The 14,009-nt window shown below is 37.8% G+C and overlaps 1 protein-coding gene across 1 annotated transcript in view; it reads right to left on the bottom strand.

The window, feature by feature from the left end:
- Nucleotides 1–14,009, bottom strand: part of LOC107083200 (plasma membrane calcium-transporting ATPase 1-like) — a 53,129-nt gene that overhangs the window by 20,636 nt on the left and 18,484 nt on the right. Inside the window, exons 4-8 of the mRNA XM_015372217.1 lie at nucleotides 12,855–13,094; nucleotides 11,850–11,975; nucleotides 8,444–8,614; nucleotides 7,129–7,155; nucleotides 966–1,112 (exon numbers count right to left, since the gene is read on the bottom strand). Coding sequence (XP_015227703.1) covers nucleotides 966–1,112; nucleotides 7,129–7,155; nucleotides 8,444–8,614; nucleotides 11,850–11,975; nucleotides 12,855–13,094 — 711 coding nt within the window. The remainder of the gene's footprint in view (nucleotides 1–965; nucleotides 1,113–7,128; nucleotides 7,156–8,443; nucleotides 8,615–11,849; nucleotides 11,976–12,854; nucleotides 13,095–14,009) is intronic.

The raw sequence follows: 14,009 nt of genomic DNA, 5'->3' as shown, positions 1-14,009 counted from the left end.
TACAGAAAGGAGACGTTTATGGAAAGCAATTATATCGAATTGATCTACAACTACAACTAATATTTTTGGGCATCCGTTTTAAGAGACAACCTGGATGATTCATTCAATTGAACAGATAACAGCTAAAAAAAAAAGGGCCAGATTTTCACATTTTACATTTTTATGGCATGACTTTTTGATTGTTGGGAGTACCAAGATGGCGGCAGGTGATTTCAGTTTTTTCGGTCTATGAGCAATCCAGTGAATAAATAGAGATCAGTGGTTTTAATGAACTGAGTAAACAGTCCACTAAATATTAAGTTATAAATGGCATCATTTTGGATGATTTATTTTTATAAGCATTTTTAGAGCATCAAGTCATAGAATTGTAGAGTCTTTAGTCCAAGTCATTAGTAATCAAGTCAAGTGATAAGATCGTTTCAATACAACCAAGTCAAGTGGAGAGTTTTCAAATCTGTGACTCCGGTCTGACTCAATTCAGTCAAAGTCAACATCTCTGATCTGTTCCTGCATCCAGTCCCCTAAATTTAACCAGGTATTCTTTATTCTTCGCATCTCAGATTTCATGTCTGGCTCATCTGGTTTTTAGACATTGACGTGTTTTGCTCCTCCATTAATCAAAAATAGCCTAGATCTATATTCCTGACAGACAACAGAGAAGGGCTTGCCATCATGCCACTGCACAATAGAGCTGGGGGGATTTGACTCATCCACAGGAATGCCTTCTATTTGTGACAAAGAGGGAAATGCAGGAATGACGGAATCAGTGCAAAGGAGGCTTAGGGCTTTTAGAGGCCTTATGCAAGGTTACAAATCTTTCATTAACTTACTATAATATAACTAATCAACCACCATGAATACAAATTCTGGAGTGTATAGAAATATCAAAATTATTTTCATTATGCAGGAACTCTAATTCAAAATGAAAAAATAAAATAAAATCAACCCCTTGCTGCCTTTTGTACCTGCTCTGCCGATCTGTACAGCTAACTTGGTCAGCTTCCCTTGAAGGACTGATTTCTCCTTCTTCGGCAGAGCCTTCTTCTTCTTCTCTGGTTCTCCATCAGCATTAAGTGGTTGCATCTCCACAGTTGGTCCATCCTTGTTTTTCCCTGTGTGGACAAAGGAAGAATTGATTCAGCTTTAATAACAATATTTCCCCTGCTTTACTTGGTCATGACATCTGACTCAACCGTAAAAGCAACTATAAAGAGACTCGAGCCTCTTCTTTTAAGACCTTGAGCTGACATTTGTTGTGATTTGGCCCTAAATAAATAAACCGGACAGAATCAAACATCATTTAGACTTCTGAGGACCAATGGACCGCAGCCTAGATAGAGGAATGCAGAATAGCTGGGCAGGAACCCAAGCTGGGGCTAAGCAAATGTGACTGATTAACATAGAAATAAACAAAAACAGAAAAAGGATACAAACCCCCCCCCCCAAAAAAAAGAGTGTCCGTGCCATGAGAAACATGCTACAACTGAATGAACTTAATGTGTGTCTTTATGGTATAAATAAATAACCCAAATGACTACAAAGAGGATTTTTTAGCTGACCGCATTACTGACTCATTGATGCTTTAGGTGCTTGGAGTAGCAACACATTCAGATGTACAGATTGTGAGATGCTTTGTGCTTCCTGTGCGTACATTCAACTCCTCACATGTTGATTGATGATCGTCATCAAAACAACGGGACCTTAGATGGACGTAGCAAACTGAGCCTTGCCAGCTTTTTGGCATGAAAGCATCCGAATGCAAGTCAGAATTATCACATTCAACCAGAGCCATTTTCCCTAGCGTAACCTGACTGCACATGATCTGCGTATATAAACTGAACATACAGTATATTTCTAAAAGGTACAGTTACAGAAAGGAGACGTTTATGGAAAGCAATTATATCGAATCCGTTTTGAAAGACAACCTGGATGATTCATTCAATTGAACAGATAACAGCTAAAAAAAAAAGGGCCACTGGCATTGTTTCGGTGAGTAAACTATTTTAATCTCCCAATACTCCCCCCCCCCTTTGATGGTGGAGCCAACCAGAGAAAGTAAACTGCCCTTAATTGGCGACTCCTCAGCAAATCCCGCCTCTTTACTCAGTTATAACAGAACTGTTTCCTTTCTAAGTATGGCCAGTCACATTAACAAAGCATGTTCAAAATAATAGACAAAAGATGTCCAATCCAGCACAGCAACAGTGTAAATATAAACTCTTAATTTTTTTATCATGGATAAAGTAGTCTAATCCCAGTGTTACTTTCTTGTGATGTGTTGAGTCACAACATATTATCAGTGTTGTTAATTAAGTCCCTGACCAAAGGAGATTATTCCTCATCTTACCATGGTTTTATGAGTAAAACTACTAGCAGGGTTAGCATGCAACACTGTCAGAAAGAAGGGTGTGTGTGCTCCAATGTCTGTTTGTAAATGTGTGTTGGTGTGTGCAAGTGTGTGTGTGTGTTGTAGCAAGCATGTGTTCTAGCAAGCTGATCTTATCTATGCAATAAGGTTATTAGTGGACAAGAAGGTACCAGCAGCGGGGAGGAGAGGAAAGCAGCTGTCGAGCTTAATGCCGATAATCTTCTTGCTCCTAATCACCATCAACAAAGTCAGGAGCACCTGGTGCCTTTTTAGACCACAGGGGCATAGCCACTGTGTGAGATGGATAATGTGGAATAACAAGAAAAAGCACGAGAGGCAGCAAAAGTAGAACTTTGGAAGGAGGCACTACCAAGAAGTGTCAAAAGTAGATGAAGAGTTTTTGTCCTGTGTTTAAGAGATAAGTGATGTGTGCAAGTATATATATATATATATATATATATATATATATATATATATATATATATATATATATATATATATATATATATATATATATATATATATATATATATATATATATATATATGCTCTCCTGAAACCATCAGGAGAGCAATGGCGAGTGGGTTGATGTTCTACCGTCGGGGCCCAGGGTATTGTACTGTCAATCCATAATAGAAAGCTGCAGTGATCCAACCAGTTGTTGACCAACTTGGAGATCCCCCAGGTGCTGTTCCAGCTGTTTATGCAGATCTGACACTGATTGGTGTAAGCCCACTGGTGCAGGTTAGCCACAACGAACTAATACAAAGTCAAAGTTCAGACCCTGTCATCAGCATTGTTCTACACCATATAAAAATAGGTCAAGCGTATGTCGGCTCACAGACACAACCCAGATGTTGGGTTGCTGCAGACAGAATATCCAAAGCTTTGCATTAAACATAACCTGCTCTACAAAACATCCAAAAGAGCCTTTGGAAAAGAACTTCATCAGCTTGTCCTGCCTGCTCAGTACCGCTCGGTGGTCCTGAGGGTCTGTGCATGATGATGTTGGCCACCTTGGCATTGAACGAACCACAGAATTCATCAGAGAAAGGTTCTGTTGGCCAAAAATGGTCTCAGAGATTTCAGCATATGTCCCAAATTTTGGGGAGGTGCATAGCAAGGAAAACACTTCCTCAAAGAGCTGCACCTTTGCAACACATTGCAAGTACTGGGCCCTTAGACTTAGTGTGCATTGGTTTTCTCTCTGTTGAACCTAACTCTAAGGGCATTACAAATGTGATAGTCATCACAGACTATTATACACAATAAGTACAGGCATTTTCTACAAAAGACTAGAAGGCTTTTATGTTTGCCAAAGTTCTTCTCTGAGAAGTTTTTTGTCCATTATGGTCTGCCTGCCCACATACATTCAGACCAAAGGTGAGACTTTGAAAGGTCATAAAAGAACTCCTTACAATGATGGGCATCTGGAAATCAAAAACCTTCCCCTATCATCCTCAAGGAGACCCACAAACAGAGAGGTTAATTAATTAATTTATACATAATAATTTTTACATTTCTATATGCCCCAGCCAGCTGAGGTGGCTCTGACATCTGTTTCGGATGCCTCCTGGCCGCCTCCCTCGGGAGGTGTTCCAGGCATGTCCCATTGGGAGGAGGACACGCTCGAGGGACTATATCTCTGAGCTGGCCTTTTCTACCTCATGCAAATAAGGGGGAAGGGTGTTTTCAGGCTTCAATTTCTACTTGTTGGTGGTTAGATATTACTGCATCGCTCTAGTCTCCATAACTTTCCCTCCATTTATTTTTTTCAGGTTAGTATGGACATGCTTCCTGGCAAGGACTACAGGACTATGGGGGCCACCATTTTGTTGGTTTCTGCTAAGATCTTGGGGGAGTGCCTTGAAGAGCACTCGTGGCGTGTGGGAGGCAGTGTTGGAGAGCTTTCTGTCTGCAGTATAGGCAGTCTCTGTATCGGATTAATTAAAATCATAAAACAGTCATATTGGGGCGTGCAGGTGCTGCATTGGTTTGGCTCAACCCATGTATGGAGGCCTTAGTCTTCGACGCAGGTGACCCGGGTTTGCATCCGGCCTCTGGTCCTTTCCCTCATGTCTCTCACTCTCTCTCATACCCCTACCTCCCCCATTCTTGTTAGCCTACTGTCCAAAAAACGAGCCACTAGTGTTGTAAAAACTCAAAGAAAAAAAACTAAAGAAAAAATCCCCCCAAACCAGTCATATTGTTTCCACCTGCGTGAGCTGTCCTCTACCTCACATAAAACTCAATGAAAATAGCAGGGAATCTTGCCCCGCTATTTTAAAGCACGTGCCATACAGGAATCTTACCTGCAGCAGCCAATTATTACAGAATGAGGAAAATGAACCAGAACCTAAAATTTAATCCATGCTTGTAATGAGCCTTGTTGGTGGGCGTCTCAGAGTCATGTAACAAAGTACCTCTGGTCCGAGTGGACCTGTCCACCTCTGGCAGCTATCTGCTCTTCTCTGTGTTCTTGTGACCCCATGTCGGGAAGAATGGCAGGAAGAAAGAGGGGCTCTGAATTAACAGAGGGATTGTTTTTATTATTTCTTATTTCAAAGTTGCATTGGGGTGACAGTGTGAACTTTGTGGCAATAGAACAGCTGCTGCATGGCTGCATGACCCGCTGGGTCCAGCTGTAGAGATGCATTCTCCATCTCCTCATTTACGGCGTTATAAGCAGGAATCATCTAGATACTGGCTTGGTAGAACTTCTGCCTTCATGTTCACAAAACTGCCTCATTTTTGTATCAGCAAACACACAACTTTGGCACTATTTAATTGTTAAAGGCGTCCAGGCTTTTCAAATTCTTCTGATGTTCCTGTCTATCGCCATGGACTCTTCTGATAACAAACGTTCTTTTATAAGAAATAAATGAGAATGCATCCATTTTAGAGCCTTTTCTATCAACATAAATAAACGAAATCCTTATTTATCCAGATAATAGTAGCAGAATTAGCTCGGTGGGAAAGTAAAACAGAAATAACAATGAAATGTGTCTAAAGGTAGGAGCTGAAGCCTCTCCTCATATGCAAAATGGGGCGAATATGAATACAGATGGATAAATAAAAAAACTGATGAGCAAAAACACAAATTCAAGAATAAACAAAGAGATAATTAAGCAAAGATTCCAATAAATCACACTTATTGTGCATTCATTTATTTCTACATTTATTCCTAACGCTGCCAGTTTCGGTCCTCCATAAAGCATGACAGTATGGCTTGATCGAATTGTCTCTGTAAAGTCTTGAACAAATGTTGTGAAGCTATGCTATATGAATTACCGGTAACCAAATAGATTTATTTATTTATTGTCAAATCAAGCCCATGCTTTTTAATGTCTCACATAAGAAAAAGATAAACATTTATAAAACTCTGTGCATAAAGATGAACATCTACAACCAAATACTTGTAGAAATTATCCTACTTGTAAGACAGATCCACAAAAAAGAGGAAAGGCCAAAAATAATCATACAGCGACCTTAGCAATACTTAACATTGCAACACTTGCACACATGTTTTTCATGATTCTTCGTGTATCACCTGCCGTCAACCACACTTTTGGACAATATGAAAAAGATCTAAAAAAAAAATTTCAAACCTGATTTTCTGCAGAATCAACCAACTAACCTGCCCTTGTTCTACATTAGTGTGGCGATTTAGCCGAACAGCACACAACTTCAAAAGATGTTTCCCCCTGCTCCTCTATTGGCTGCAGATTTCTGAGATTAAACAAAGAGTTTAAAATATTTTATAATTTCAACACTGTCAACCTTACACTTCAATTGTAATTTGAGTTAAGTGGAAATAAAATTTGCCTTATTTGCATTTTAAAAAGACACATACTGTATCAGTTGATATCAAAGCAAAGTTTTATCACAGAATGAGGCCTTATTTCAGTTCCTGTATTACCTTAACTGCAGATTAAAAGTCCTAAATCATGGAAATTCAACTTCTCTGAGCTTTTAACTACGTTATACTTAGTCAGTAAACAACACACCGACTTTCTACTATCAGTAAAGCATAACGTGATCATTTCTGCTAAAAAATTAGACGAAGTGGCTCTAGCACCTAATATACATAGTGATAGCAGCTGTTCTATGTTACTATGTGACATTTGCTCAAGGATAAACATTTAATCAATGCTTATTATTATATAATGAATGCTTATTATATATTCAAGCCCACATATTCCTTTTCTATAGTGGGATAATACACTTAGAGCCTGTGTTACCATACGAGACATTTATAAGACTTTTACAGTTTTGCGACCCCAGACAGATTTAGTTTTTGTTTTGTTAGTCCATCATGGCTCTTTGAGCAGTTTGGGTTGCTGACCCCTGCTCTAGGCCATCATCATGAAATGGGCGGGTCACAGTGAAGGTAAAGATTTTTTTCCTTTTGTGAAAATGGCACTGAAAAGAAGTAATCAGTAAGAAGGAGAAAACTACTCTAATCCTCATATCTTCTGCCGGGGTCTGAGCGCCAAAGAATTTGATTTATGTCAATAACATCTTTCTAATTGTTTCTTTCTCTGTGTGATTCTCTCCAGGTTGAATTACTGTTGGTTTTACTGCACATATGAGCATGATGGAGTTTGGGAGTCTATATCATAGTGCATTATATTCTGGGTTGCAGCTGCAATATTTCTGGACATTGCTAACCTTTTTGAAGAGAAGAAGTAAGCTCACATCTGCATAGGCATTAAAAGGTCAGTTAGATTGTTAGTAGGAAACTATGATGTGATGCCTACCTTTCATGTTTTTGTCTTCCTTTTTATCTGCAAAGAACACAGAGTTAGTTAGTCAAATAAATGTAACAGTTTTTAAATAAAAAAGATGTCTTAATCCAGAGAAATTAACATAAAGAGACATTATGTAAGTTTTTACTAAAAAATATCTCTGGGCGCTCCGTACAGTGTAAAAAAATCGTAAGTACTGAACCTTTAAACCCTGCAGTTTTATTATACAGTTTGAGCTATAGCAAAGTACAAAGACTGAAAATATCATACAGTGTATGCCCGGCTTAATCGCCCCTCATTACCCCCGTATAATACATGATGCAGGACATACGATGAGGCTGAAACTGAGCTTGATCCAAAATATTCTCTCACGACTGGAGAATCGGCCTGAAAAGGGCAAAAACCTGTACAATTTATGCTGCATAAGTTCGACTCTTTGTCTCAGGTAATATAAAACTTCTGACAGCTAAAACTTTACTACACACATTGTCTTCCATCTGCATATACAAAAAAACCACGTAACTACATCACCATATTCACCACCTTTATGTTTTTTTTCGTTTATTTTCTGCCTTTAAAATGAACAAAAAATTTTTCCTTTTTTGAAAATTAATGATATTAGTTAACTTAAATAGATTTAGTAGTTTTAGCTTATTATACCCTGCTTTGGTTTTCATGTCAAACATTAAACTATTTAAAATTACCTAGCTCCATTTGCATTCAGGTGCTGTTGGATGAAAACACCTGCTGATAAACAGTATTTGAAAGTCATTTCTTGAAGAAATAGCAAAAATAATCTTATGAAGACCTCACAAAGGACCTAAGAGATGCCTTATCAATTGCTATATAGTATACTGGATATGTACAGTATATACTGCAGGTTTAACCTAACATCTTTGAGAGCAACCATTTGGATGGAAAAATCTCATTTAAGGTCAAGATACTTTTCACAAATTTAACGAATTAAGATGTTCCCAATACAAACTTCACAAAACTCATGTATTCCATCTTTTACAGTTAAAACATTTAAGCTTAAATTATTCATAGATTACAATAAAATGTCTTGGGAAAAAAGTAATATTTTAAAAATGATCAGATTTGAAATTCAGTCTGAAACCAGCTTAAAAAAATGTACTTTAAAGTAGCCTTCTTAAAATCTAAAAGTCTGTTGATCAAGACCAACTTACATTACAAAAAATGGAAATTCAAAATATTTGGCCATCAGTGTAAAACCATATTTTTATTTAACCTGTGTGTGCAATGTGGGATTCTGGATGAGTAATTAATGGACACCACATTTTTTTCTTCTCAGTATTCTGAAACTTACTCTTCTTCTCCTTTTTGTCTTTGTTTTTCTTTTCCTCTTTTTTCTTTTTGTCCTCGCCACTGCCATCCCCATCTTCACTGGCACCAAGCAGTTTGAAGATGATTCCAGTCTGAGAGTTCACACCTACAGCAGTGACTAACATCTTTCCAGAGCCTTCCATTACGTGTGTGCCTGAGGGGAAACATGAAAAAAATATATATATTCAATTCAAGAAGCACTGTAGGCAAGTTATATTGTGAACTTAAATCTATGAATCCTGTCAAATCTGTTAAAGCCAATACTTGCCCATCCGGCACTGTTCTAAATTGAAGCTACAGTCATGCTTTCATTTTGATCATGTTTAACTTACATTTCTACATCTATAGGTGGGTTCTCAGTAAGCACAGCATCTTTAAGGTAAAACTAGTTTCTCATTAGGTTTTAAGTCCAGATATTGGCTAGACCACTTAAAACATTGACTTCTGTGCTGCTGGCAACATTCCCCTGCACGACATTTTGGAATAAAGACTAACTTTAGCAATCATGGCGGATCATCTTAATCTTGAGAAAGCAAAGCAGTCACAAATACTCAACATCCCCATTTTTTCTGAATTGGTACGCAGACTAGAGTAGAACTGATCTGAATATTAATTTTATGGTCTCACTGTAGTAAACATGACGCAACATTTAATAAAATCCAAATTTTGATCTGTAAAACCCCTAAATTTCCCCTCGTCTTGCAGATATTAAAGATGTTTTTTCTTACCATAGTGAAATTGAGCACAGCTCTCTGTAAAAATGTAGTTCAATCACAGTTAATTTAATTCGTGATTTTTAAAGGGGGCATACTTTTTTTAACCAGAGGGCTATGTAATGCAAAAAGCCATTATATCATGTTAACCTGGACCAATATCCAGGCTGGTTAACTTTCATAAATGATGATGGAAAATACAGTTTATCTCAGCTATACTCTCCTTTCCAACTCTTACATCCCCATCTCTCACAAGACCACCACAAGACACTGCCAAAGAGACATAAATCATGTCCCCCACCGTGTTTGGGGACAACGCTGCTCCCTTATGTTTGTCTTTTCTTTTTCGGCTCCTCTCAAGTCAGCCACATGAAGAAATCCCATAAATGAAGGCCATGCAGGCCCCAGGAATTGAAACCTCTAGACCAGACTCTCTTTCTCTCAGAGTTTAGAGAAAACTTTGAGCAAGGAGGCTTTTATCTAAGAGGAAAAGAAATTAACATAGCTTCGGCAGACCAGACATGCTAAGCTTTCCTGATCTTTCTGGATGCCTCGGCCTTCCAAAAAGAACTTCAGAGGTTACAGAATGGGCAAAGTTAGGGAAAGCCTTAAAAGCTTTTGATAATATTTGAACGCAGCACAAAGACTGATATAATGTTAATGCTTATGCGATCCCTCATATGCCAATCATATTTGATTGCCAAAATGTATTTTCTAAATGAGAACCCTTGTTTATACTAGCTACTAGCTCCATTGTTTCATAACCAAGCCTGAAAAGGCATAAGGGTAACAAACTCTGCATATTCTATTGAGAACAAACAAATAAACCTAAGAATCAATTTACAAAATGTTTCAGATTAAGATAATCATTTAAAGTTTTATTTACATTTTATTTTGAATAGATAAGTTTAAACGCTAACTTGACATCATCCTTAACTCTTTAAGATAAACTTTGGTTCTCAAACATAAAATCTGACATGATACCAATGCATAATATTATTGATTATGGTTTTTTACCATTTCTATTCATTTTTTTTGTACTAGTCTAGTTTAGTGTGATGAGTATAGTAAAGTTTTAACTGAAATACATTTAACTCAGAGTTGAATTATTTTTGTTAATAAACTATTTCATTTTGAATAGATGTTGTTGTACATTTATTCCATATGTGTGCAGTTCTGTTTAATCGTTATTTGAGTTCATTTCATCTTTTCATTTGTTAACCCACAGGCAGCTGTCTTAGGATTCCAGTTTGTGTGGGTAGTTTTGTGTTTTCTTTTGTTCTCCCTTTCCACCACTAGATGGTGCCCTGTCCTCGTTTGGGCCTCCTCCTACACCTGCGGCTTGTTGGGTCATCACCGGAGGAACATTTGAGCAGCGGCCTGTCACTACCTCGACGCCAGAGTGTTTGCCAGTATTGGGCACTCTAGCCAAACTGAGATTTGCTGAGTCTAACTATTGCCTTGTCTCTCTGAGTCTAAGCTTGCCTTGTCTTTTGTTTTCCGGTAGGAAGCCTTCCTGATCCCCTCTATAAGCCTGGACCTTCTACTCCCCTTGAAATGAATTATAAGAGTCACCCCAAGCAAGGGGAAAACTCCACCAGATCCGTTCAAGTCTTCTTCAGGAAAACCCTGTGTAAGTCCACTCCATTACTCCTCTGGACCCTACGGTAGTCTGCCTGTCTGCCCTCCAACAAGTTCTTTCATCTCTTGATTAAACCCCACAAACTCAATCCGAGGGAAAACCAAGAACCCCCCAAACGTGAGTCCCATACCTGCAAATCACAGGTCTAAGTCATGATTCCTACGGGCCCTGAACTCATCATTGTGATCTCCCCTTCCTAGTTTCCGGTTCCGGTTCACCAGTCCGCTGAGTTTACCCTGCAGAATACCTCTCTCTCTGTTCTTTGTAAATCTGCCAATAAACATGTTAACTTTTACCCTTGGTTCTCTGAGTGTTACGCTGCATGTGGGTGAGATCCTTAAAACCCTTAATGACAAGCTGGACATGTGTTTACAAGAAAATATAACAGTCCTAAATTATGGATTAAATAACATGTAACATATTTGCCACCCCCATTGAGTTATGTGAAAGTTATCACATAACATGCAACTGCAAGGGGGACATAATGCAGATGTTCAGTACTGTACATCTTTAGCTTGTGGTGCACAGCTACAAACATAATCTTAACTTTTTACACACTGGACAGGACATGTCCATGTATACCAGGCCAGAATGGAGACACACAACCATGTGCAAACACACTTTCTCTAAGGGCAATTTAGAGACACAAATTCCCCTAAAAGTAATTCTTTAAGACTTTGAGAGGAAACCAAAGCTTCCTGGGAGAAATGGAGCTTGAGTTGTGAGAACATGCAACCACCCTAAGCCTGAAATTGAAACCATGGCCTTACCTTACCTTACCATTATACTGTAAGGCCCATAAGAACCATATACAGTGCCACTGTGCTGTTCTACTTTGTAAAATATGTTTTTTTTTAGCCTCTATCAGTACTCTATCATTACCGTTGTAGTTCAAAGCTCCCAATAAATCTCTACCACCCGTCTATGAAGGTGTAAAACCAGAGAAATAATCCGATCTGGCTCTGGGTACTTTGCTCTGCAAGTACAGGTCAGAATGAACTTAGCTGTATATGCTTGAGTTTAAGAAAAAATACCTGAGAGCAACATGGGGTCTTTGTCGACAGCCTTCTTGACATGATCAGACTCTCCAGTCAGAGAGCTTTCATCAATCTTGAGATCGTTGCCCTGAATTAAGATCCCGTCGGCTGGAAGAAGGTCACCTGCAACAGAAGCAAAGAAGTAATATTTGCACACTCGTATTAGGGCATTAGGTTACATCATAATTATCTCATCAATCTGTAGTAAGCAAGGGGGTTACATAAAAAAATTACAGTCATTTTTATTCAAAGAAAAAAAGGTTTTTTAAGATGGTAATATTTCCAGTTTAGTTTTTTGCAAACTGCTTCTGTCACGATTGGTTGTGCTGGATCAAAATGGGAGCCACGTGATAGGTCTTTAAAGATTTTAATGAAGTCTTTCAGGCAGAAAAGAACTGAGGATGAGATTAATTCTGGCAAACGGAGACCTTAAGTACAGGGCAAAACAGATGCAAATGGAAGAACAAAAAAGGAAACACAGGAGCAGAGAAGTGACTTGTTAACAGAAGTCTCTTACCAAGGGAAAAATGTTAAATTAGTGATAAACAATGGAAGGTACTGAAATACAATCTAGTATAATAATAATAGAATAGAATAATAGAATAAATCCAACTATCCAGAATTAATAACAAAAGAAAGTAAAGACAAACCAAATAAAAACAATAAGAAAAAAGCAAGAGCAATAGACTTGAAAACTCCTAGTCTAAAAAAGTAAACACTCTGAGCCAAAATGGCAAACCCCAAACAGCACAAGTAACAGGATATGGCAATACCCCAATAGCAAACCAAAAAGACGCTTTGGGCAAAAACTCAAAATTGTTGAAATTATTAAATAAAAACTTAAAAAGCAAAAACCTAAAACAGAAAAAGAAATAAACCAAAAAGTATTATTTACTTCATGTTCAAAATAAAAAAAGATGACACTAACATAAGTCATTAACAAAAGTCAAAAGAACTCCAAACCATTTTTCTCTGCCCTATGCAAACTCATTTATTGCTCACCGTATTTGACCTGAGCGATGTCTCCGACCACGATCTCAGACACTTTGATGGGGCACACTTGCCCCGCCCGGATTATGGTGAACTTCTGCTCCTGTTCGATACGACTCTGCAGGCCACGGAACTGCTTCTCTTTGCTCCAGTCATTAAAGGCCGTAACTAGCACCACACACACCACAGAGAGGAGAATGGCAGCACCTTCGATCCATCCAGTCTCCGCATCTCCCTCTTCTTCTATACAGTCTGAACAGAAATAAAATAAAAATGTGACATTTTTGACACTCAATGCTGTGTCAAACCTTGCCTGAGTTTTCTAAGCTATGGAGAAAAAAAAGCTTTAAAGCAGCTGTGGCACTGTCTCCTCCCGTCCCATGTAATCTGGTATTACTACTTTATATGAAATTGTTTTAATTTAAACTGAGAATAAATGAAATTTAAAAAAGATAATTTCTCAGCTTTATTTGGTCTGGCTGTCTTGTTCAACAATAAACAATTATTAATTTATATTCAGCTCATAGTTCTGTTCAAAAGTACATTTTTAAATTATCCTATAAATATGTATGAAATGCACTTTTATTAAACATTATTTTCTGTTGTTCTGGTGTAATATTCTTATCCTAAATGTAAATTTTTAAAGTTGTATGAGGAAAATATTTGTGATTAACAGAGGTACAGACCTGTCAGTTCTTGAGTAATTAATCCATATAATGTGTTTCACTAAGTAAACTAAACTCGGGTATTTCAGGCTAACAAAGACCACAGCGACTACCTATTACTAAGGGATGGACCAGTTCTTCCGGTTTAATTTGCATGTTTTCTAAGCCAAAACTAGGCTTTGTTGGGCTACTCTATAATGCTTCAACCTCAATGCTAATTTCAGACATTTTAAATTGAAAAAGCTTCCTGGATGGGAAGCGAAACATCTTCAAACTTGGAAAATAAAATCCAGTGTTTTTTTTTGTTTTTTTTTACCTTTTTTGAAAGACAAAGTAAACTAAGTTAACTTCTCTGAAAGACTCTAATTTATTTGATATGATTGTAGGGTTCCAAAACTTCCTCCCTGATGTTTAAATACACTATTTTTGAAGGTTTATATGCAATTACAATAAATGGCCATAGTTAATCTATGAAATGCATCCCTGGTTAAAACAAATGCAG

This window comes from Cyprinodon variegatus, unplaced genomic scaffold (genome assembly GCF_000732505.1).
Source record: "Cyprinodon variegatus isolate N-32 unplaced genomic scaffold, C_variegatus-1.0 Scaffold70, whole genome shotgun sequence".
Lineage (NCBI taxonomy): Eukaryota > Metazoa > Chordata > Actinopteri > Cyprinodontiformes > Cyprinodontidae > Cyprinodon > Cyprinodon variegatus.
The sequence above is the reverse complement of the archived record's forward strand: the minus strand, read 5'-3'. Positions and strand labels throughout refer to the sequence as shown.